The 22,659-nt window shown below is 44.6% G+C and overlaps 1 protein-coding gene across 2 annotated transcripts in view; it reads left to right on the top strand.

Annotated features, from left to right (window-relative positions):
• Positions 1 to 22,659, top strand: part of LOC121538177 (nucleolar protein 4-like) — a 177,620-nt gene that overhangs the window by 62,889 nt on the left and 92,072 nt on the right. For both annotated transcript variants that reach the window (XM_041845985.2, XM_041845984.2), the window contains exon 4: positions 2,390 to 2,499. In XM_041845985.2, the coding sequence (XP_041701919.1) occupies positions 2,390 to 2,499 (110 nt within the window). The remainder of the gene's footprint in view (positions 1 to 2,389; positions 2,500 to 22,659) is intronic.

The raw sequence follows: 22,659 nt of genomic DNA, 5'->3' as shown, positions 1-22,659 counted from the left end.
TTGCGGATAATAAATAACTTTTGCGGTTCAATGTTAAATGGGTTTCCATCGCATTTTCAATTGTTCTGATCGTTTTGTCAGATACCGTGCGGGTATGCTACTTACAGTACATGATGAGATTATTATGGACAAAAGAGCAAACTTTTATTTTTTGGTCAAAAGGCAGGCAAGCATCGATCATCATGTCACCAGAATAAGACCCTCGATATTGGAAATGAGCATCAAGCTCATCACCGTGCACTTTCATCACCCTGTGAAGTTCATCATAATTTATTTAATCTGTAGCCTAATAAACTGCATACTTTCCCGAGTCGTAGTGGGAGGACTACACAACAAATCATTGCGTTATTCCAAGTTTATTTCAATATGATGGTTTCCACCACCATTTCTCGCATTATTCATTTTACAGACACAAAAAGATCCCACCTTGTCTAAAGTATTTTGTTTTGTCGACATTTGGAAAGTGTATCTACAGATTTGCAGTTTCCATCAGGCCTGTCGTGAAATTTTTTATCCGACATGTGCTTTATTCGCATAAAAAGGTTGGCTGGAAACCTGGTTAATTCCTGATACTCCCCACTCTAGTCAGAGTGAGAAAACAGGGCATATCCCTCATCTTGGTAGCCTGTCGATGGGCAGGAAGGCTCTGGCAAGCGGAGATCATTCTCCTGCTTTATGACGAGCCCTGGCAGCTCCCGTCATGCCGGGATCTTCTGACCCAAGCGTACTGAGAGATTTTCCACCCTCACCCAGACACCATGGCCCTCTGGGCCTGGCCCGTGAGAGGTTGAATCTGAATGTGACAGGCTTGCCACTTAGAGTCATTGAGACTTCCCAGAGTGCCAGAACCTCTGTATGGAAACAAGTGGTGAATTTTTGAGAAATGGTGTGACCAAAAACAGATAATTCCTTACCAATGCTCTGTATCTGAGGATCTATGCTTCTTGCAAGACCGTTTGGGCAGAGGGAAGGCTTTCTCCACTGTTAAGGTCTATTTAGCCGCTATCTCTGCCTGTCCTGTAGGTTTGAACAATAACAACGTCGTGAAACATCATGTCAACAACATGTCGTTTCATGAAGGGAGCGCGTTTTGGGACCTGTCTATTGTGCAGCCTTTTGAGCCGCTAGAAAGTGTGGAGATTAAATATCTCTCTGTTAAGATTGCTTTACTGTTTGCCTTTACATCTGCAAAACGAGTGAGGAAGCTGCACGCCCTGTCAGTTCACCATTCATGCCTACATTTTCCCCTGGGGTTATCCAAGGTAACCCTCTTCCCTAACCCTGCCTTTATGCCTAAGGTCAGCGGCAATTATAATTGTCTCGCCTTAGAGCATGTGGCTTTCCACCCGCAGTGTCTCCACTGGTTTATGTCCAAACAACTCTTTAGCGTGACATGAGCTGAATTAAATGTAAAAGGCTTTGAAAATAAAAAGCTTGCAGTACGCTCAGTGCTCCGTTGACATTTCACAAAGCTTGTTTTTGTGAGAATTCTTCAAAAATAAAAGGAATTTCACATTTATGAAAAACGTATACAAAAATATGAAAATTCTACATGTCATGTCTCAAAAATCGATATATTTCTTACTTCTATTGTTTTATGTCCTGTGGATTCGAGAAGAAAGATGATGAGTTCAGCTGGAAAGTGAGCTTGTCAGGTAGTTCATTCTCGCACAGCATCCAGCCTAACTGACGCGATGCTTTGCAATTTTCCTTATTTTTGACAATTATTTTTCTCTGGCCTCCATTGATTTAGTCACCTTAATTTTTGCCATCCTACAAGGGTAAAAAACCCAAAAACTTCCGAACGGATTATGATAGAGTTGAGGTTTGGACCATTGGGTTTCTTAGATGAGTATCTACACAATTAACATATTATTTTACCCATTGGTCAAAATATGCGTTTTTGATTGGACACCGTAAACATACTGTCCTCAGTGTCGGAGCCTCTTAGGGGTGATGCTGTTGGGACTACCCTGGCTTCGGGGCTTCGGAGAGCATGTCTGCAATACGTGAGTTAGCCATATCCCCATGTGTGATACATTGAAATTAGTATTTGAAAGAGAACTCAAGGTTACTTTCGGAACCCCGGTCCTCTGAAAATACGAGTGAGATGCATCACCGCATTTCCCTGCTTGCGAGAGCGCAAGGAATAGAGGCATACTTGAGAATGACCAGAGGACGGGCGAGTGGCGTCTCACCTCATTCGCCACTCGACCTGTTTGTCTCCGACAGACATTGTGTGATTGGTTCTTCGTAGTGATCCGCCTCCATCGAATCCCCATATGTTATACATCTCACTCCTGTTATCAGAGAACCAGGGTTATGAAAGTAACGTTGAGTTATGGGAGATTGAGAGTCATAATACTTTGTGTGTGTTTAATCTTCACAGAGAATGACAGACCGACATCACTGGTGCCGGATCTCATCGACTACAACATGCCGCTGACCACCACCTATCTGAAGCAGATGAAACTTCAGTGTATGAGTACCAATGAGCAGGTAAGAGCCTGTACATTCTGTTGTCCAGAATAGGTGAGGGTTGGATAGAAGTGGCCGTCTTCACTGTCCTTTCTATCAGGCTCTATGTGTGCCACACACACACACTACCCCCCTCCCTCGACAGCCCCCTACCTTCCATCCCCAATGACAGGTTGGCTATCGGTACAAGAGAATAGACAGAATCATTCAGGACTGCCAATCAGGCACACATAGGAAATTGTGGGTGTATGTGCGTGCTCGCGAGAATATGTGTGTGCATGTGCGCGCATGTGTGTGTGTGCACCAATGAAAGTGTGTACATGAATGTAAGTGTGTGTAAGTGTACGTGTGTGTCTGGTATGATAACCAAGGAGGGAATGGGGTACAGCTCATTCCAATTAACAAAGCCTCTAAGCGGCAGTCTAATTAACTGAGGTGTGAGAAAAGCGCAGGTTGATGTTTATTGTCATGAATCTTGCCCTGGAGGCAGAACAAAGCAATCTCCGCTAGATGGGCCAGCTGCAAAGTCAGAATTGTCAATATCGTAAAAATTAATGAATACTTTTTTTGTGGTTAGGCATTAGGTTTAGCAGTGTGGTTAGGGTTAGGTTTAAAATAAGATTTTATGACTTTGTGGCTGTGCCAACTAGTGACCACTCTGCAGAGCTGCCACGGGGGCAAGATTCATGACAATAAATGCCAACCTGCGAGAAAATTAGTGGAGTGACAATTTGCAGAGGAGTGCCAATATTGTCGGCTGGACACTGCCATTTGCCTTGTAAACGAACAGAAGTAGCACTGGAGAAACCTCTAACTGGTTTTATTATCTACAGATTATATCTGGCTCTAAGACGTGATTTTACACTGTCAAGTTTTTCATTTAAGAATAGGCATGCATAAGCTTGAGCAAGATGCTCTGCAGGGTTTTTGGCACCTAAGTGCTTGAGATTCAGTTTCTAGTCTAATTCTGGCTTTTAGCTGGAGACAGAAAGATTTTCAGCAGCGACTCACCCGAGGCAGGAAATGAGGAACAATGACTCACCTTTGAAAAAAGGGTGCACAGGGCAGGTAGGGCTTGGATTGTGTGGGTGAGGGGCAGACGCCAGGGTGTCAGAGGGCACTGAGCAGGGCAATCAATGAATGACCACTCTGTGAAAGCTTTTGTTTGTGTGTTTTCATGGGGTCCTTGGAGGGAGGGAGGGAGGGAGGGAGGGAGGGAGGGAGGGAGGAGGGAGGGAGGGAGGGAGAGAGAGAGAGAGAGAGAGAGAGAGAGAGAGAGAGAGAGAGAGAGAGAGAGAGAGAGAGAGAGAGAGAGAGAGAGAGAGAGAGAGAGAGAGAGAGAGAGAGAGAGAGAGAGAGAGAGAGAGAGAGAGAGAGAGAGAGAGAGAGAGAGAGAGAGAGAGAGAGAGAGAGAGAGAGAGAGAGAGAGAGAGAGAGAGACCCATCAGAACATGCATGTCCAGCCCAATTCAATAAAGGAGGAAATTACCAAGCATCCTTCCTGCAGTCTGTAGACACTGGGCGGTGGCTCTGACCGCACATTGAGGGGAAAAGAGGAGGAGGAGGGGTGAAAATGGGGAGAGAATTAAAGAGGGATGGTTCATTATCGTTTATGGGCCCTTTTCCCATTTATTCTTTCTTCTCTTGAGAAAACTCATTTATTTTGGGGGGGTGGGAAGTGGCAGGGGAGACAGATAGGTGGGGGTAGGTAGGCTATAATTACTAGAGGGCTAAAGGAAGACACCACATAAGATATCAGTTAAAGTAAAGACTAGTTTATAAAATGAGGAGTAACACCCCCACCTCACGATAATGATGATGAACAAAAAGCAGTCAATTTGCATATTGAAAAAGACAGGCTGTGGGCAGACACACATATGGCAAATGTAGAACTTCTCTTTCTAACCTATATGAGTTTTATAGTGGGGAGAACGCAGCTTCTAATCAATGTATTGTCTTGGTCAATATAACTATAGGGATTGGAGATGCACAGAAGCACCTGCTGTAATATATAGTGGTATGGACCATTTCAAGGGACTACACTCATATCAATATTTAACATGCTATGAGATGTTTGTGTTACTGGTTCATGTATTATAAGACAACCACATTGGATCCAGACAAATCTCTTGCTCTTCACTTTCCAAGTTTCGCCTGTAGGTGGCAAAAGTTCCCCATGAATCTATCTCAGAGGGCGTAAATCCAGTTTATTGACACACAAAGCATCTGTTGACTCCCTTTAAAGGGACTCACGTGGATATAGTATAAATATTTTTTTCAAGTTTGACTTTTGAGACCTTTTTACTCCATTACTAAAAAGTCCTTCAGAATGAAAGATGGCTATTGTGTGGTCAAACCTTGAGGCATAGATATTTCTTTAATAAATGCATCCTTTGTGTATGTTACTGTAGGCTATTGATACTTTGTGGATTGCTCACTTATTTGTCTACAGAATTTGTTATTTTGATATATCAATTACATATTTCTGTGGTAATGCTTCATTCGAGAGCAAGTAAAAAAATAGTCAAGCCTATTTATTATAAACATGTATCAGTATTTAGAGATTGTGAAAAGATTCCCAAAGGTTTAACCAGTTATTCCTTTTATGATTGTTTTTGATATACTGCCCAAAGACTGCCGGACTAATAGGCCTACTCTTTGGCTAAGTACATTATTAATCCACATTTTAATTTTACTTTCCTGTCAATGAAAACATGAGAGTGAAAAGATAGCATGAAAAGTCAAGTATGGGCATTTGTAGAGAAAGAAACAAAGCCATGTTCTGTACTCCAACGTGGGAATTAACAAAGGGAAGAGGAGAGATAGGAAAGGCAAAGCAGGGGGACGGTGGTAAAGGCTTTATAAAGAAGCCAATGGCAATTTAAATGGATTTAGTGAACCCACTGTATAGCACTGTACAGTTCCTCTTTGGCACGAGGTGTGACGTCGGTTATCGCAGCCACGCCTCCATCTTTGGGGCTGGTTGCCAGTGAGAGTCTCGGAGGGTCCTGTACTTGCTCCCATAGCAGGACATTGTCTTTAGAATTAAAAGCGAATAAAGAGACCGGCAAGGGGGAGGCAATTATAGAGGGGTTTGACATTCACACTTGAAAATTCACCATCAGAAGTGAAGGTAAGCATTTCTTTCACATGACATGGTTGTGTTGTTATTTTCCTCTGCTCAGCTGTGCGCTATGTAGAAGCTATTTTCGCCAGCTGTGGGAAACAATGTTGTGGCAATTACACCTCCCCTTTTCTCTTTATTCATACGCAAATAGATAATAATTTCAAAACAATTAATAGCTGATAAAAATGCTTTATACATTTATTTTTCTATAATACCATTAGGCCTTATAGCCTTTTGATAAACCCTAGGCTATATTTTGTATCAATGCATTTATTATAGCGAATAGTGTGCTGTAGAAGTGAACAATCTATTCGATTATCTCACAACTTAAAATGTAGTATAATAGCCTACCATTCCAATATAATGTAAATATCAAACATTTATTCCAAGAAGGTACTGCACCTGACATCTAACATCGCACTAAATGTGTTATTATCCATCCTTATTATCCAATTAAACAATATGCAATGATTGCTTTAATTCATTAACATAATAGTGTTTTATAAATTGTCCTAGTGATAATTCATCATATTCTTTAGATGTACGCTATGCAGCAACAGCATACTGTTAAAGTGCATATTTACGTATACTGTGTATCGTCGCAGGCCATTCTATATGTCACATTGTTCTCTGTGGGATGCAGAATGACCAAGCACAGTACAATCCCGCACCAATGTGGCGCGCGCGGCGTGCTCATCTGCATTAATACAGTAATCACTTCAGAATAATACTGTACAGCAATTTGCTTTGTGTATTATATCTTCCTAGTTACCTGGCCGGCGAGAAATTTACAAGCCTGGGCAGGATCATCCAGAGACATTTCAAATAATGTAGCAGTTCATGTTACAGCAGAAGTTCAATTTCTAGGTTCAATGTTACTATGGTAACACTTTCCCTGGACGGTAACACTTTCCCTGGACGGTTCCCCCTGATGGCCAGCTAGCCGTTACTTAAAAGACCTAGCTAGCTACTTTTTAAAAAAGGATAAAAATTCAAACGTTAATACCCGTTAGCTTTTATATTTATATCTGGGGTAGCGTTTGCAAGCTCTGTCGACATTATTATTGCATCAAAGTAGCCGAGCCACGGTATTTACGGTAAGTGAATGGAGGTAGGTAGGAGAGCGTTAGCTTGCCAACATTTGACAGCTAACGTTTGCATATCTGGTCAATTAGCTTGCTGGATAGCTAAATAGATAGCTAGCTATCTGGCTATCTTATAAAGAGGATACTCTGAGATACTGATAAAAAAGCATGTTCCCTCAGTACTATGTTTCTTCAGAACTAATATGTTCCCTCAGCACTATGTTCCCTCGGCCCCACGGTCCCTCAACGCTATGTTCCCTCAGCCCCTTACTTACCCACTGAACCAATTTCAATCAAGAATCAGAATCACCTTTATTCGCCAAATACATTTGCATACAGGAATTGACTTTGTGAAATGGTGCTTCTAAAATAAACTGAATATATAGACAGAAAAGAAATAGAAATCCAAATACAGTATAGTATGTACGCTATGAACACAAGCTAAAAACTACAGCAACGTGCAGCTCTTATTTGGCACAAATGCTTATTATAAGGCAGAAAAGGCTGATTATTTCAGTATCATCTACATGAATATGTAAGGGTATATATGGGACCTACTGAATTATGTTCAACCTTGAACTTTTGTCAATATACCAACGACCTGAATAGCATTTTCTGAGAAAAACAATAGTATCTCAGCACCTACTATATATACACACTCACACACACACACTACACTGACACTCACACACACACATTCACATGCACTACATAAGCACACACACACCAACACAACACAAACACACACACACACACACACACACTTTTACACTAATCATATGCTGCTGCTACTCTGTTCTTTACTCTTATTATTATATATCCTGATGCTTAGTCACTTTACCCTGCTTTCATGTACATACAGTGGCTTGCGAAAGTATTCACCCCCTTGGCATTTTTCATATTTTGTTGCCTTACAACCTGGAATTAAAATTGATTTTTTGGGGGTTTGTATCATTTGATTTACACAACATGCCTACCACTTTGAAGATGCAAAATATATTTTTTTGTGAAACAAACAAGAAATAAGACAAAAAAACAGAAAACTTGAACTATTCACCCCCCAAAGTCAATACTTTATAGAGCCACCTTTTGCAGCAATTACAGCTGCAAGTCTCTTGGGGTATATCGCTATAAGCTTGGCACATCTAGCCACTGGGATTTTTGCCCATTCTTCAAGGCAAAACTGCTCCTGCTCCTTCAAGTTGGATGGGTTCCGCTGGTGTACAGCAATCTTTAAGTCATACCACAGATTCTCAATTGGATTGAGGTCTGGGCTTTGACTAGGCCATTCCAAGACATTTAAATGTTTCCCCTTAAACCACTCGAGTGTTGCTTTAGCAGTATGCTTAGGGTCATTGTCATGCTGGAAGGTGAACCTCCATCCCAGTCTCAAATCTCTGGAAGACTGAAACAGGTTTCCCTCAAGAATTTCCCTGTATTTAGCACCAGCCATCATTCCTTCAATTCTGACCAGTTTCCCAGTCCCTGACGATGAAAAACATCCCCACAGCATGATGCTGCCACCACCATGCTTCACTGTGGGGATGGTGTTCTCGGGGTGATGAGAGCTGTTGGGTTTGCCCCAGACATAGCGTTTTCCTTGATGGCCAAAAAGCTAAATTTTAGTCTCATCTGACAAGAGTACCTTCTTCCATATGTTTGGGGAGTCTCCCACATGTCTTTTGGCGAACACCAAACGTGTTTGCTTATTTTTTTCTTTAAGCAATGGCTTTTTTCTGGCCACTCTTCCATAAAGCCCAGCTCTGTGGAGTGTACGGCTTAAAGTGGTCCTATGGACAGATACTCCAAATGCCGCTGTGGAGCTTTGCAGCTCCTTCAGGGTTATCTTTGGTCTCTTTGTTGCCTCTCTGATTAATGCCCGCCTTGCCTGGTCCGTGAGTTTTGGTGGGCGGCCCTCTCTTGGCAGGTCTGTGGTGGTGCCATATTCTTTAAAACATTTTATAATGGATTTAATGGTGCTCTGTGGGATGTTCAAAGTTTCGGATATTTTTTTATAACCCAACCCTGATCTGTACTTCTCCACAACTTTGTCCCTGACCTGTTTGGAGAGCTCCTTGGTCTTCATGGTGCCGCTTGCTTGGTGGTGCCCCTTGCTTAGGGGTGTTGCAGACTCTGGGGCCTTTCAGAACAGGTGTATACATACTGAGATCATGTGACAGATCATGTGACACTTAGATTGCACACAGGTGGACTTTATTTAACTATTTTGTCAGCTTCCTGCCTCCTGTTTGTCTCCGGGCCTCTAGAGGTCATCTGTGTTCCCCTCTGCCTTAGTTCTTCCTCGTGTGTCCTAATTAGCTTGATCCAGGTCACCTGTGCCTTGTTTCCCCTTGTGTATTTTAGCTGTGTGTTTTCCCCTTGTTTCTCACTTGGTTATTGAGTCCTGGCTATGTGTCTCCTGCTTTGTTCCACCGTGTCTTTCCAAGTAAGGTTTTCTAAGTTATCTTTAGTTTGTTTTTCTCCCCTCGTGGAGTTATTTTGTTTTGCCTCCTGTTTTGTTAACATACCTCTTTCTGAGAAGAACTTTTGTTGGACTATTTGTGAATGGCGAAGAACCTTTGTTTTTACATTACATCTACTGGCCTGGAGTATTGCCTTGGGTGTTTCATTTGGGTCCTACTACACCTCCTCTGTGGCTAAGGGGTATTACCCCCAGCTCTCCACATCTGAGACCGGAGTTCTAGCACGGCTTGTGACAGAATAACCAAGTCAATCATGGACCCAGAAACACTCAGTTCCCAGGACCTGTTGGCGGTGATCACTCGACATGAGGCTTCTTTCCAGCGCCATGAAGCCGTTCTCAGCCGACAAGAGGAGCTGATGGCTAGACATTCTCAACTCCTGGCCGAAATGATGAGTTCCCTTCATCAGCTCTTTGAACGCCTCCTTGGTCCTCTCCCTTCCCCCAGGTCACCTCCCAGTGACGACAGGCCTTCTCGGTTGGCGGAGCCCCGACTACCACCTCCCAAGCCCTTTTCTGGGGATCCAAGCTCTTGCCAGGGTTTCCTCACCCAATGCTCCCTCACCTTCGAGCTCCAATCCTCAAGTTTTCCCACAGACCGTTCCAAGATTGCCTACATCATTACCCTTCTTTCAGACAAGGCGCTTGCCTGGGCCTCTGCGGTGTGGCAGTCCCAGGAGGCCTGTTGTGATTCCCACGCTGCATTTGTAGAAGAGTTCAAGCGGGTGTTCGATCATCCTGTCAGTGGGCGGGAGGCTTCCAAGCGCCTACTGTCTCTCCGTCAGGGCTCCCGAAGCACGGCAGATTTCGCCATTGATTTTCGGACCATAGCAGCAAGGAGCGGATGGAATGATGAAGCGCTGAGGGTCTGCTTTCAGGGAGGGTTATCTGAGCCCCTTCAAGATGAGTTAGCCACCCGAGAACCAGCTGGAGATCTCGAGTCCCTCATAGCCTTGGCCATCCGCCTGGACAATCGTCTAAGAGAGCGGAGAACGGCTCGCCGCCAGGTGTCTCAGTCCCAAGTTCCTCGGAGCAGCTCTGTTTCTCCTGTTTGGACTCCGTCATTCAGAGCTTCCCCGGCTCCTGAACTGCTCCAGGATTCCCCGGAGAGCATGCAGTTAGGCCGTTCCAGGCTTTCTCCCAATGAAAGGGAACGTCGCATGAGGGAGCGTCGGTGCCTCTACTGCGGGGTTGCCGGCCACTTCCGATCCACTTGCCCCGAGCTTTCGGGAAACGCCAGTCCCCGCCCAGCTACAGGAGGGCTGTGATGGGGAGAATTAGAGCTCCTCCTACTAACGCTGTCCTGGCTATTCCAGCCACTCTGTCCTGGGAGGGCCACCAGCATCGGGTCCAGGCTATGATCGATTCCGGTGCCGCAGGTGATTTCCTGGATGTAACCTTGGCTAAGGAACTTAAGATCCCTACCCAACTACTTCCTCATCCCCAGGCAGTTACAGCCTTAGATGGCAGACCTCTGGAACCAGGAAAGGTTACAGAGGCGACTCAGTCCCTGCGACTTACCATCTCTCAACACCAGCAGGAGGAAACCTTCTATCTCATTGACTCTCCCGAGTATCCTATTATCCTGGGTCACCCTTGGCTATGCAGACATAATCCCCAGATCGACTGGCCTACTGGCACCATTCTAAGCTGGGGTCCCACTTGCCAACTCACCTGCATGCTTCAGAGTCCCTCAGCCCCTAGTACCCAGTTTCAAGAGTCTGTTGACGTCTCCCTAGTCCCCAGTGTTTACCATCGGTTCAAGGCTGTGTTCAGCAAGGCCCGGGCTACTTCCTTACCGCCTCATCGCACGTATGACTGTGCCATTGATCTACTCCCTGGGTGCTGCCCTCCTAGAGGTCGGATCTTTTCCTTGTCCTCCCCCGAGCACGCAGCTATGGACACCTACATTAAGGAGTCCTTGGCAGCCGGCCTCATCCATGCCTCTACTTCCCCGGCTGGGGCGGGCTTCTTTTTTGTTGAAAAGAAGGACGGGGGTCTTAGGCCTTGTATTGATTACCGGGGACTCAACAAGATCACGGTTCGGAATCGATATCCTCTTCCTCTCATGGCCACTGCTTTTGAGCTGCTTCAAGGGGCTTCCATTTTTTCTAAACTGGATCTCCGCAATGCTTACCATCTCGTGCGGATCCGGCAAGGTGAGGAATGGAAGACGGCGTTCAACACGCCCACGGGGCACTATGAATATCGGGTGATGCCGTTCGGGCTCACCAATGCCCCCCGCAGTATTCCAAGCCCTGATTAATGATGTTCTCCGGGATATGCTTAATCTGTTCGTCTTCGTGTACCTGGACGATATCCTCATCTTCTCGAGGTCACTGAAGGAGCATGAGGGGCATGTTAGCCGGGTTCTCCAGAGGCTCCTTGACAATCACCTCTATGTTAAACCTGAGAAGTGTGAATTTCATGTTTCTCAGACTCAGTTTCTCGGGTTTATTGTCACTCCCGGGCACCTAGAGATGGATCCCAAGAAGGTCGAAGCGGTCCGCAGCTGGCCCACACCTGCCACGGTCAAGGAGGTTCAACGGTTCATTGGCTTTTCTAACTTCTATCGGAAGTTCATCAAGAATTTCAGCTCAGTGGTAGCCCCCTTGACGACGCTTACCAAGGGAGGAGGGACCAAGGTTCACTGGGGTCCGGAAGCAGCAGGGGCCTTCGAGGATCTCAAGCGCCGCTTCACGTCTGCTCCGATTCTGGTGACTCCTGACCCAGAAAGACCTTTCGTGGTGGAGGTGGACGCCTCAGAGGTGGGGGTGGGAGCCGTCCTGTCACAGAGGGGTGAGGATGGGAGATTACACCCTTGTGCCTTCATGTCTCGCCGCCTGTCTGAGGCCGAGCGCAACTACCACGTGGGGGATCTAGAGTTGCTTGCAGTAAAACTGGCCTTGGAAGAGTGGCGCCATTGGCTTGAGGGGGCTCAGCACCCGTTCCAGGTTCTCACAGACCACAAGAACCTGGAATATCTCCAACAGGCTAAGCGGATGAACCCTCGGCAAGCACGATGGTCCCTTTTCTTTAATCGATTCCAGTTCCTCCTGTCTTACCGACCTGGCACCAAGAACGTCAAGCCGGATGCCCTGTCTCGAGCCTATTCTCCCGAGGTACAAGAGAAGCCCTTGGCATCGATTATTCCGAGGTCTAGGATCGTCGCACCTCTTCAGTGGGAACTAGAAAGAGGGGTACGAGAAGCCCTTGTCCATGAGCCCGATCCAGGCGGTGGTCCTGCCGGTCGCCTGTACGTTCCTCTCTCTGTTCGGGCCCGCATCTTGCAGTGGGGTCATGAGTCGCCCTTGACATGCCATCCAGGCAGTGCTCGCACACTGAAATTCCTCCGACGGCGGTTTTGGTGGCCGTCCATCAAGAAGGACGTACAGGTCTATGTTGAGGCCTGCCCGGTGTGCAACCAGGGAAAGTCGACGCGCCAGCGACCCCAGGGACTGCTCCATCCCTTACCTATTCCTCGAAGGCCATGGTCACACCTTTCTCTGGACTTTGTTACGGGACTTCCTCCATCCCAGGGCAACACCGTCATCCTAGTGATCGTTGACCGGTTCTCTAAGGCTGCCCGGTTTATTCCCCTGCCCAAGCTGCCCTCGGCTAAGGAGACTGCTGAGCTCCTCATGAACCATGTCTTCCGGATATTTGGCATTCCCCTGGACGTGGTCTCTGACCGAGGTCCCCAATTCCGTCCCGGTTTTGGGGGGCCTTCTGCAGGCTTATTGGGGCCACAGCCAGCCTATCGTCAGGGTTCCATCCAGAGTCTAATGGCCAAACGGAACGGATTAATCAGGATCTGGAGACCACCCTGCGGTGTATGGCGGCCAGTAATCCCACGTCTTGGGCCACCTATATCATTTGGGCTGAATATGCCCACAACACCCTCCAGTCTTCAGCCACCGGATTGTCCCCCCTTCGAATGCCAGTTCGGTTACAACCCTCCATTATTTCCAGAGGAAGAGGCGCAAGTTGGTGTTCCCTCGGCCCAGCGCTTTGTCCAACGCTGTAGGCGGACCTGGAAGAAGGCCAGGTGTATCCTCCTTCGGACCTCCCAGAGATACCAAAGTCAGGCTAATCGACACCGCCGGACGGCCCCTAGTTTCCGAGCTGGTCAGAGAGTTTGGTTGGCCACTAAGAACCTGCCCCTCCGGGTCGAATCCAAGAAGCTTTCCCAGAGATACATCGGCCCTTTCCGCATTGCTAGAAAGGTTAACCCTGTTTCGTATCGTTTGGTTCTGCCTCGCTCCCTTAGAGTTAACCCCACTTTCCATGTTTCACTCCTTAAACCTGTCTTGTCTTCTCCTTTTGCCCCCCCACGCAGACCCCCGCCACCTCCCAGGATCATTGACGGCCAGCCAGCCTACACAGTCCGCCGGATACTGGACTCCCGGAGGGTCCAGAACTCTCTGCAGTATCTGGTGGACTGGGAGGGCTACGGGCCAGAGGAGCGCTCCTGGGTTCCAGCCAGGGACATCCTGGACCCAGGTTTGATCCGAGATTTTCGCACCCTGGGGCCGGGGTGTTCTGGAAGGAACGTCAGGAGTCGTTCCTAGAGGAGGGGGTCCTGTCAGCTTCCTGCCTCCTGTTTGTCTCCGGGCCTCTAGAGGTCATCTGTGTTCCCCTCTGCCTTAGTTCTTCCTCGTGTGGCCTAATTAGCTTGATCCAGGTCACCTGTGCCTTGTTTCCCCTTGTGTATTTTAGCTGTGTGTTTTCCCCTTGTTTCTCACTTGGTTATTGAGTCCTGGCTATGTGTCTCCTGCTTTGTTCCACCGTGTCTTTCCAAGTAAGGTTTTCTAAGTTATCTTTAGTTTGTTTTTCTCCCCTCGTGGAGTTATTTTGTTTTGCCTCCTGTTTTGTTAACATACCTCTTTCTGAGAAGAACTTTTGTTGGACTATTTGTGAATGGCGAAGAACCTTTGTTTTTACATTAAATCTACTGGCCTGGAGTATTGCCTTGGGTGTTTCATTTGGGTCCTACTACACCTCCTCTGTGGCTAAGGGGTATTACCCCCAGCTCTCCACATCTGAGACCGGAGTTCTAGCACGGCTTGTGACATATTTATGTGACTTCTGAAGGTAATTGGTTGCACCAGATCTTATTTAGGGGCTTCATAGCAAAGGGGGTGAATACATATGCACACACCACTTTTCCGTCATACATTTCTTTGAATTTTTTGAAACAAGTTATTTTTTTCATTTCACTTCACCAATTTGGACTATTTTGTGTATGTCCATTACATGAAATCCAAATAAAAATCTATTTAAATTACAGGTTGTAATGCAACAAAATAGGAAAAAGGGGGATGAATACTTTTGCAAGGCACTGTACCTACCTCAAATACCTCATACCCCTCCACATTGATCTGGTACTGGTACTCCCTGTATATAGCTCCATTCTTGTGTATTTTATTCCTCTTGTGTTACTATTTTGTATTTATTTTTAACTCTGCATCGTTGGGAAGAGCTCGTATGCAAGCATTTCACGGTTAAGTCTACACCCGTTGTATTCGGCGCTGTGACAAATAACATTTGATTTGATTTGATCTACTCAAGTAATTTGTATAATTGGCTCAAATATGTACAATTATATGGCCTATTACCCTCTGAACCAATTTCAATCAAGAATCAGAATCACCTTTATTCGCCAAACACATTTGCATACAGGAATTGACTTTGTGAAATGGTGCTTCTACAATAAACATAATATATAGACAGAAAATAAACAGAAAATAACGGCAAAATATATGGAAGCAGAATTTACACAATCCAAATACAGTATAGTATATACGCTATGAACACAAGCTAAAAACTACAGCAATGTGCAGCTCTTATTTAGCACAAATGCTTATTATAAGGCAGAAAAGGCTGATTATTTCAGCATCTTCTGCATGAATATATAAGGGTATATATGGGACCTACTGAATTATGTTCAATCACTATGACCTTGAACTTTTGTCCATATACCAAAGACCTGAATAGCATTTTCTGAGAAAAAATATAGTATCTCAGCACCTACTATATATACACACTCACACACACTACACTGACACTCACACAAAACCCACACACATTCACATACACTACGTAAGAACACACACGCATAACACACACACGCATACCGACAACACATACACACACCAACACAACACAAACACACGCACACACACACACATACACACACACTTTTACACTAATCATATGCTGCTGCTACTCTGTTCTTTACTCTTATTATTATATATCCTGATGCTTAGTCACTTTACCCTGCTTTCATGTACATATATACCTCAAATACCTCATACCCCTGTACATTGATCTGGTACTGGTACTCCATGTATATACAGTGAGGGAAAAAAGAATTTGATCCGATCCCCTGCTGATTTTGTACGTTTGCCCACTGACAAAGAAATGATCAGTCTATAATTTTAATGGTAGGTTTATTTGAACAGTGAGAGACAGAATAATAACAAAAAAATGTCAAAAATGTTATAAATTGATTTGCATTTTAATGAGGGAAATAAGTATTTGACCCCTCTGCAAAACATGACTTAGTACTTGGTGGCAAAACCCTTGTTGGCAATCACAGAGGTCAGACGTTTCTTGTAGTTGGCCACCAGGTTTGCACACATCTCAGGAGGGATTTTGTCCCACTCCTCTTTGCAGATCTTCTCCAAGTCATTAAGGTTTCGAGGCTGACGTTCCACTCCAGGACCTTAATGTGCTTCTTCTTGAGCCACTCCTTTGTTGCCTTGGCTGTGTGTTTTGGGTCATTGTCATGCTGGAATACCCATCCACTACCCATTTTCAATGCCCTGGCTGAGGGAAGGAGGTTCTCACCCAAGAATTGACGGTACATGGCCCCGTCCATCATCCCTTTGATGCGGTGAAGTTGTCCTGTCCCCTTAGCAGAAAAACACCCCAAAGCATAATGTTTCCACCTCCCTGTTTGACGGTGGGGATGGTGTTCTTGGGGTCATAGGCAGCATTCCTCCTCCTCCAAACACGGCGAGTTGAGTTGATGCCAAAGAGCTCGATTTTGGTCTCATCTGACCACAACACTTTCACCCAGTTCTCCTCTGAATCATTCAGATGTTCATTGGCAAACTTCAGACGGGCATGTATATGTGCTTTCTTGAGCAGGGGGACCTTGCGGGCGCTGCAGGATTTCAGTCCTTCACGGCATAGTGTGTTACCAATTGTTTTCTTGGTGACTATGGTCCCAGCTGCCTTGAGATCATTGACAAGATCCTCCCGTGTAGTTCTGGGCTGATTCCTCACCGTTCTCATGATCATTGCAACTCCACGAGGTGAGATCTTGCATGGAGCCGAGGGAGATTGACAGTTCTTTGTGTTTCTTCCATTTGCGAATAATCGCACCAACTGTTGTCACCTTCTCACCAAGCTGCTTGGCGATGGTCTTGTAGCCCATTCCAGCCTTGTGTAGGTCTACAATCTTGTCCGTGACATCCTTGGAGGGCTCTTTGGTCTTGGCCATGGTGGAGAGTTTGGAATCTGATTGATTGATTGCGTCTGTGGACAGGTGTCTTTTATACAGGTAACAAGCTGAGATTAGGAGCACTCCCTTTAAGAGTGTGCTCCTAATCTCAGCTCGTTACCGGTATAAAAGACACCTGGGAGCCAGAAATCTTTCTGATTGAGAGGGGGTCAAATACTTATTTCCCGCATTAAAATGCAAATCAATTTATAACATTTTTGACATGCGTTTTTCTGGATTTTGTTGTTGTTATTCTGTCTCTACCATTTAAACCTACCATTAAAATTATAGACTGATCATTTCTTTGTCAGTGGGCAAACGTACAAAATCAGCAGGGGATCAAATACTTTTTTCCCTCACTGTAGCTCCATTCTTGTGTATTTTATTCCTCTTGTGTTACTATTTTTTATTTATTTTTAACTCTGCATTGTTGGGAAGCGCTCGTAAGCAAGCATTTCACGGTTAAGTCTACACACGTTGTATTCGGCGCTGTGACAAATAACATTTGATTTGATCTACTCAAGTAATTTGTATAATTGGCTCAAGTATGTACAATTATCTGGAACTATAATATAATAATATGCCATTTAGCAGACGCTTTTATCCAAAGCGACTTACAGTCATGTGTGCATACATTTTTACGTATGGGTGGTCCCGGGGTTCGAACCCACTACCCTAGCGTTACAAGCGCCATGCTCTACCAATTGAGCTACAGAGGACCACGAACTGAGGGAACATAGGCTTGAGGGAACATACTGTAGGGCTGAGGGAACATAGACATGGTCCCAACAGCAGACGTTAGGAAACCCACAACTGCAAGAGCTTGTGAAGTTGCTTAACTTGTGTTAAGGCTGTAACTTCACAATACTCCTGTGCGCATTGTGTTTTCGACTCCCTCATGCCCATGCCAATGAATATTATAATGCATTTAATATATTTGGCCCAGGCACGCCACCAACAAGTTGAAGGCATGCCCTGTCATCCCACTTCTAACACCAAAGTAGGGTCACACAAATCTGTAAAGTTTTTGCTTCCCAATTTTTACACCAAAATGTTGATAAGTCAACAAGTCGAAGGCTATGGTTTCTACTGTACTGTCAAATGATATGCACAACAGTTGTAACTTACCACTACAGTCGGCAGTGCAATGCTTTCCCAACCAGAACCATGGCAACAGGGTATTTTCTGCTGTCAAAAGTTGTTTCTGTGGATGAAGTTGGCAGAAAACATTTGAGGGAAGACAACATAACCTTGCTGGCTGAATCCTAAAGGGACTGCAGCTGGTTTCCAGCGGACTAAGGGTTAAGGACATTAAAACCGCCTTCATCATCCCCTGCCTTCAGCCAGCGCCTCACAAGGATAAAGCCTTGCAAAAAAACAACTTTTACTGACCCCTGTAAGTCAGTCAGTCAGCCAGTTGGAGGGGTAGACTGCCTGCATAGTCCTTCCCCTGAGTCAAGTTCCAGAACTGTGGCAGTGGGTGTTTCCCTCTCTCCCCACTCCTCCGTTGCCTCTCCCTAATTCTTCTCCATTTCATCTGTCTCTTACCGCTCTGTTGTCATGGTATCACCTATTGTTTTGTGCTTCCCCGAGAGTACCTCTACGAAAATAGGACATGCTCATTTGCAATGATGTTCTTTTGGGGAAGATGATAATGATGATAAATGGAGACTTCTGCAATGTTTATGTACACCTGGCTGACTGTGGAGGGTGGTGGAAGCACTGTGTTTTGGTACCACATCATAGGCCCCACTGTAGTATCCTGATTTATCCCAGTTGGGTTCCTCTCAGGGCAGGCAGTGCAGTGTGTGCAGTTCTCGAGAGGAAGATGTGAGGTGACAGAGGATCAAACCCCAGGCTCCCTGTTGCCCCTGGCTCCCCACAGCTGCTCTCTCTGTGATCAACCGGTGCTGCCTGCCCTGTCTGCCGTGGGATGTGTGTAATGCTTCGCTAACGGTGCTGCTGGTGCAAGGTTCTGCTTCCCCTTTACTAAATCACTAACATGCGCCTTACTCAGTTTGGTTCAGTTATAGGCTATATCGTTGGTAGTAGGCTATAGCCTAGCCTTACCAGAAACAAGCACAGTCTGGTTTTGACCTGGAGTGATATACTCCTGCCTCTTTTCATAGGATTGGTTCCAGAAGGGAAAGGGGTTAATCCTCATACTTGTGGTAGATTTGTGCCTGACTGGATTAAACAGGAATAGGAGTGTTGGACAATACAGTAATCTCTCCTTGTATTTGTTAGAAATCGGGGTCCTCATCACATGGGTTTTTATCACAGCTGTAGATAAACATATGACTCAGGGTTTTATGAATCATCTGTAGAAAACTATACAGGGACAACATGCTCAAATAGCCTTTGTGGCTGAAAATCACCCATGTTGGTTTTGTTTGCCATTAATAACTATAGTGACCGGTCTTCGCTCTCCTGTCAGTTGAAGTCAACATTTTAAGAATAAATAGGCTAACTCATCCAAAACTAGTCCCCACATTGAAATGATTGGAAACCAGACAGCCATAGAGCTCGCCAGCTTGTAGTCCTAAAACCTGGAAATGAGTTACCTCTGGTTCGTTCAGCCATTCCTTTGGGGTAAATGAATGGGGAAAGAATAGAGTTTTGGGATAAACGTAGAACATAAGGTCTGAGGTTAACACAGGCTTAGGAGATCTTATACATTTTGTTCTATGAGATCATATCAGTCAGTTAACATGACCTTTATGAATTATGAAGCCTTTATTGTGCTTTATGTGCTTTTTTAAATTAAATAAATGCTTCAAAATTCACAATAAGTGACATTAGCTGATGAAGATGATCTCATAGAACAAAACTTACAAGATTTCCTAAGCCTGTGTTTTCCACAGACCTTATTTTCGGCATTTATCCAAAAACCCTCCAAAAACTCCATTCATTTCCCCATAGGATTTGTCCAACGAACTATGCCGTAGTTAGTGCCTACAAAAAGAAGCCATTACTATTGCTCTCTATTGACAGGTGGATAAAGATACAGCAGATGGGGTTGAGGTCATTGAAAGTGTGACTTTTCCCCAATTCTCTTGTGAAATTTCTAAAGCTGCTTCTCCCTCAGATAGGCCTAGTATATTGACTGAGATTACCGAGGACACTGCTTAATTAAATTTGAATGTGCATTGCCTTGGTCTGCACTGCAGTGTATATGCATTCTATAGAATAGGACATGGGTTCTCAAACTTTTTGGAGCCAGGGACTCCTTTTGTGATAGCAAATTCATCAGGGACCCCCTCATAATCAGAACACAACTCGAGTAAGAAAAAAAACAAAAACAGCATATAATACGTTTTACTATGACTTCGGCAGTCCATGGCTAGACAAACCAAGTCGCAGGCCCTCGGTAGGAACATTTTAAGAGCCCGCCTCTTGGCATTGGAGAGAAAAATGTCCATATTTCAAGCTAATTTCCTGCAATTCTACACATTTCATCATGGGGCAGAGAGACTTTTTGGTTGTTGCAGCTGTAAAGCAAATATCCTGCAATTCTACATATTGTGCCATGAGGCAGAGAGAAAACTTTGCAGTTTTAAAGTTAAAATTATAGTGCATTTATGTTTTTAAAAAACAAAAAACTGTACAAGAAGTATTGAGTTGAAAAATGTATAATTGGTGGAGTACTGCAGTGGATACCAATATCCCTGTGAGCATCATGATGTTGCCCAGGGTTAAGAACATAAATTGTAGATGTAATATTACATTGTATTGTATTACACCCTCTACATTTATTCCACGGATCCCTTGTCCAAAATTAGTTTAATCTGTAGTTGTTAGTAATATTCATTAAAAAATAAAAACGTTTTTAAAAAACTTTGATAACCCCTTGAATAGGCTACTAGGCTAATCATGCAAAGGCATGGTAACATCATGTTGGTTTAAGCATGTTTTTTTAGTTAAAACTAGTTTAAAATCTTGATTTACTGTTGACAATGTTGACTGGTAACTAAGGCACTTAAACTAGTGCAGAGAGTACTCCCTGAGAGAGAAGAGTAGTTGTCATCCTTTCCTTTGTTGCAGAATGTGTGCATATCTCTGTGTTTGGAAGGATGTCAGGTTCCTGAAAGCACCCACCACAATCGAACCCATCACATTCAGTAAACCTTGTTTTGTGGAAGGAGATCAGTAGTAATGTCAGTTGAGTTGAATCAACAAATCACAGCGCATATTGATGGTTACACTTCCTGATTTTACTTCCTGATTTTACTTCCTGCTTTGCTCCTATGGATACAGTCGCAAAGGCCACCAGTCCACCCATTATGCCTTCATTGACTTGAATGGGGATGCCCGTTCTATTCATTCTATTTCTATGGCAGCACATGCAGTCAGGAGCGGAGGAAAGGACAAAATGTCAGTCAAAGAACGCTATTCCAATGGTTATTACGGAGACCGCAGTCTTTGGCTGGCCAATTACCGTCATCCACAATTCCCTGACCTAGCTAGAGGGAGCCCGACCAAGCACAAGGTTACAGGTTGTGTTTGCTATGATTCAGGAAGTACCCCCCACACAAGCTCAGTCTCTGATGGGGATTTAATTTTTGGTTGGCATTTCATCAGGAGTACAGTCTGGTGTCTCAGAGAACTAAATTAGCTCTGTAGTGAGCTCCTCGTAGCTTATAACCAGACACAAACAGTCATGTGGAGCTCCTACTGCAGAGCAGAGAGGAGAAGGACAACTAGCCCAAATCCCTATCGCTATCCATGGCTAATTTAGGAAAGGGCCCATTTTAGCTAGCTAGCCACCGGAGGACAACAACACAACGAGATGCACAACGAATTTCTGTCAATGACGTATGCTTTCGATGTGATGTGATTGGAGTGAAGCCAAATCCAAACTGGCTTCCCTTGACACTTTTTTTGTTGCGCCAGGACCATTCACAGTTGAGCTCACTCAGTTTAGCTCAACGCTGATTGGCTATTATTACATTTTTATTTTTTATAAAGGGAGACCAAATGCTTGCTGGCTTCCCTTGCATTCAATGCTACAGGCAGCAACAATGTCATACTCTTTATGACCAGATCACATCAGATAGATGGCCTACACATACAGAGACAGAGGGGCACTGTTTCGCTCGCTCGGATGCTTTCTCCGGTGAGATACATTCAGCCTCTTGCGAATTGAAGGAAAACTATAAAACACAGACAGACGAAAGATACATTATTTTATATGTGTTTTTCTTTTTTTCTAGGAGCAAAGCAGGAACTAAAAGCAAGAAGTGTACCCATCAATATGTGTTGTGATTTCTTGATTCAACTCAACTGACTTTACAAAAAATTGATTCCATTGCATGAGCCACATCAGTTAACATCATTTGAATGAACATTCTACATTTCAACAAGGAGCAACAAAGTTTCATCACGTTACGAGTCCATGTTACCGCAGAAACTGACTCAACCGCACAAATACCCCGCATTCCTGTCTTCAGTCAGCTGTTCGTTGATGGTTATGGTGGTTATTTTATTTTCATAACTGTCTTCATCCATAACCGTCGGTTGCACAATTATACGGTAATTGTGCCAGCCCGAGTTAAAAATATGTATTTTTATTTTGGAACTTTATTGTATTTATTGCTGTTGACATGAATGTGTAGCTCTATGTTCATTAGGAGACATTAGAAAGAAAACACCACAATTTGCACGGAAGGCTGTTATGTCTGACTCAGTCTTGTCACATGGCCCCAGGCCTCTCTAATTTGGTCAACCACATCAGTTGGTTAAACTGGGATTTATCCTACTGAACATGTCTGCATTGCATTGCCTGGAGTCTGAATATGCCTTGTATTTTAGCCTTCATCTTCAGCAGTCGTACTGTGCTTCATTTCTCTCCTCTTCAAATTGCTCAGAACAAGAATTGTTCCGAATCAACTTCATTTCCAAGGCTACTATTCCTGATCAGTTTCCATGGCAGCTAATAAACATGCGCTCCCTTCCTCCCTATTTATAGAGGAGAGAA

Source organism: Coregonus clupeaformis, chromosome 24 (assembly GCF_020615455.1).
Source record: "Coregonus clupeaformis isolate EN_2021a chromosome 24, ASM2061545v1, whole genome shotgun sequence".
In the NCBI taxonomy this organism is placed as follows: Eukaryota; Metazoa; Chordata; class Actinopteri; order Salmoniformes; family Salmonidae; genus Coregonus; species Coregonus clupeaformis.
The sequence above is the reverse complement of the archived record's forward strand: the minus strand, read 5'-3'. Positions and strand labels throughout refer to the sequence as shown.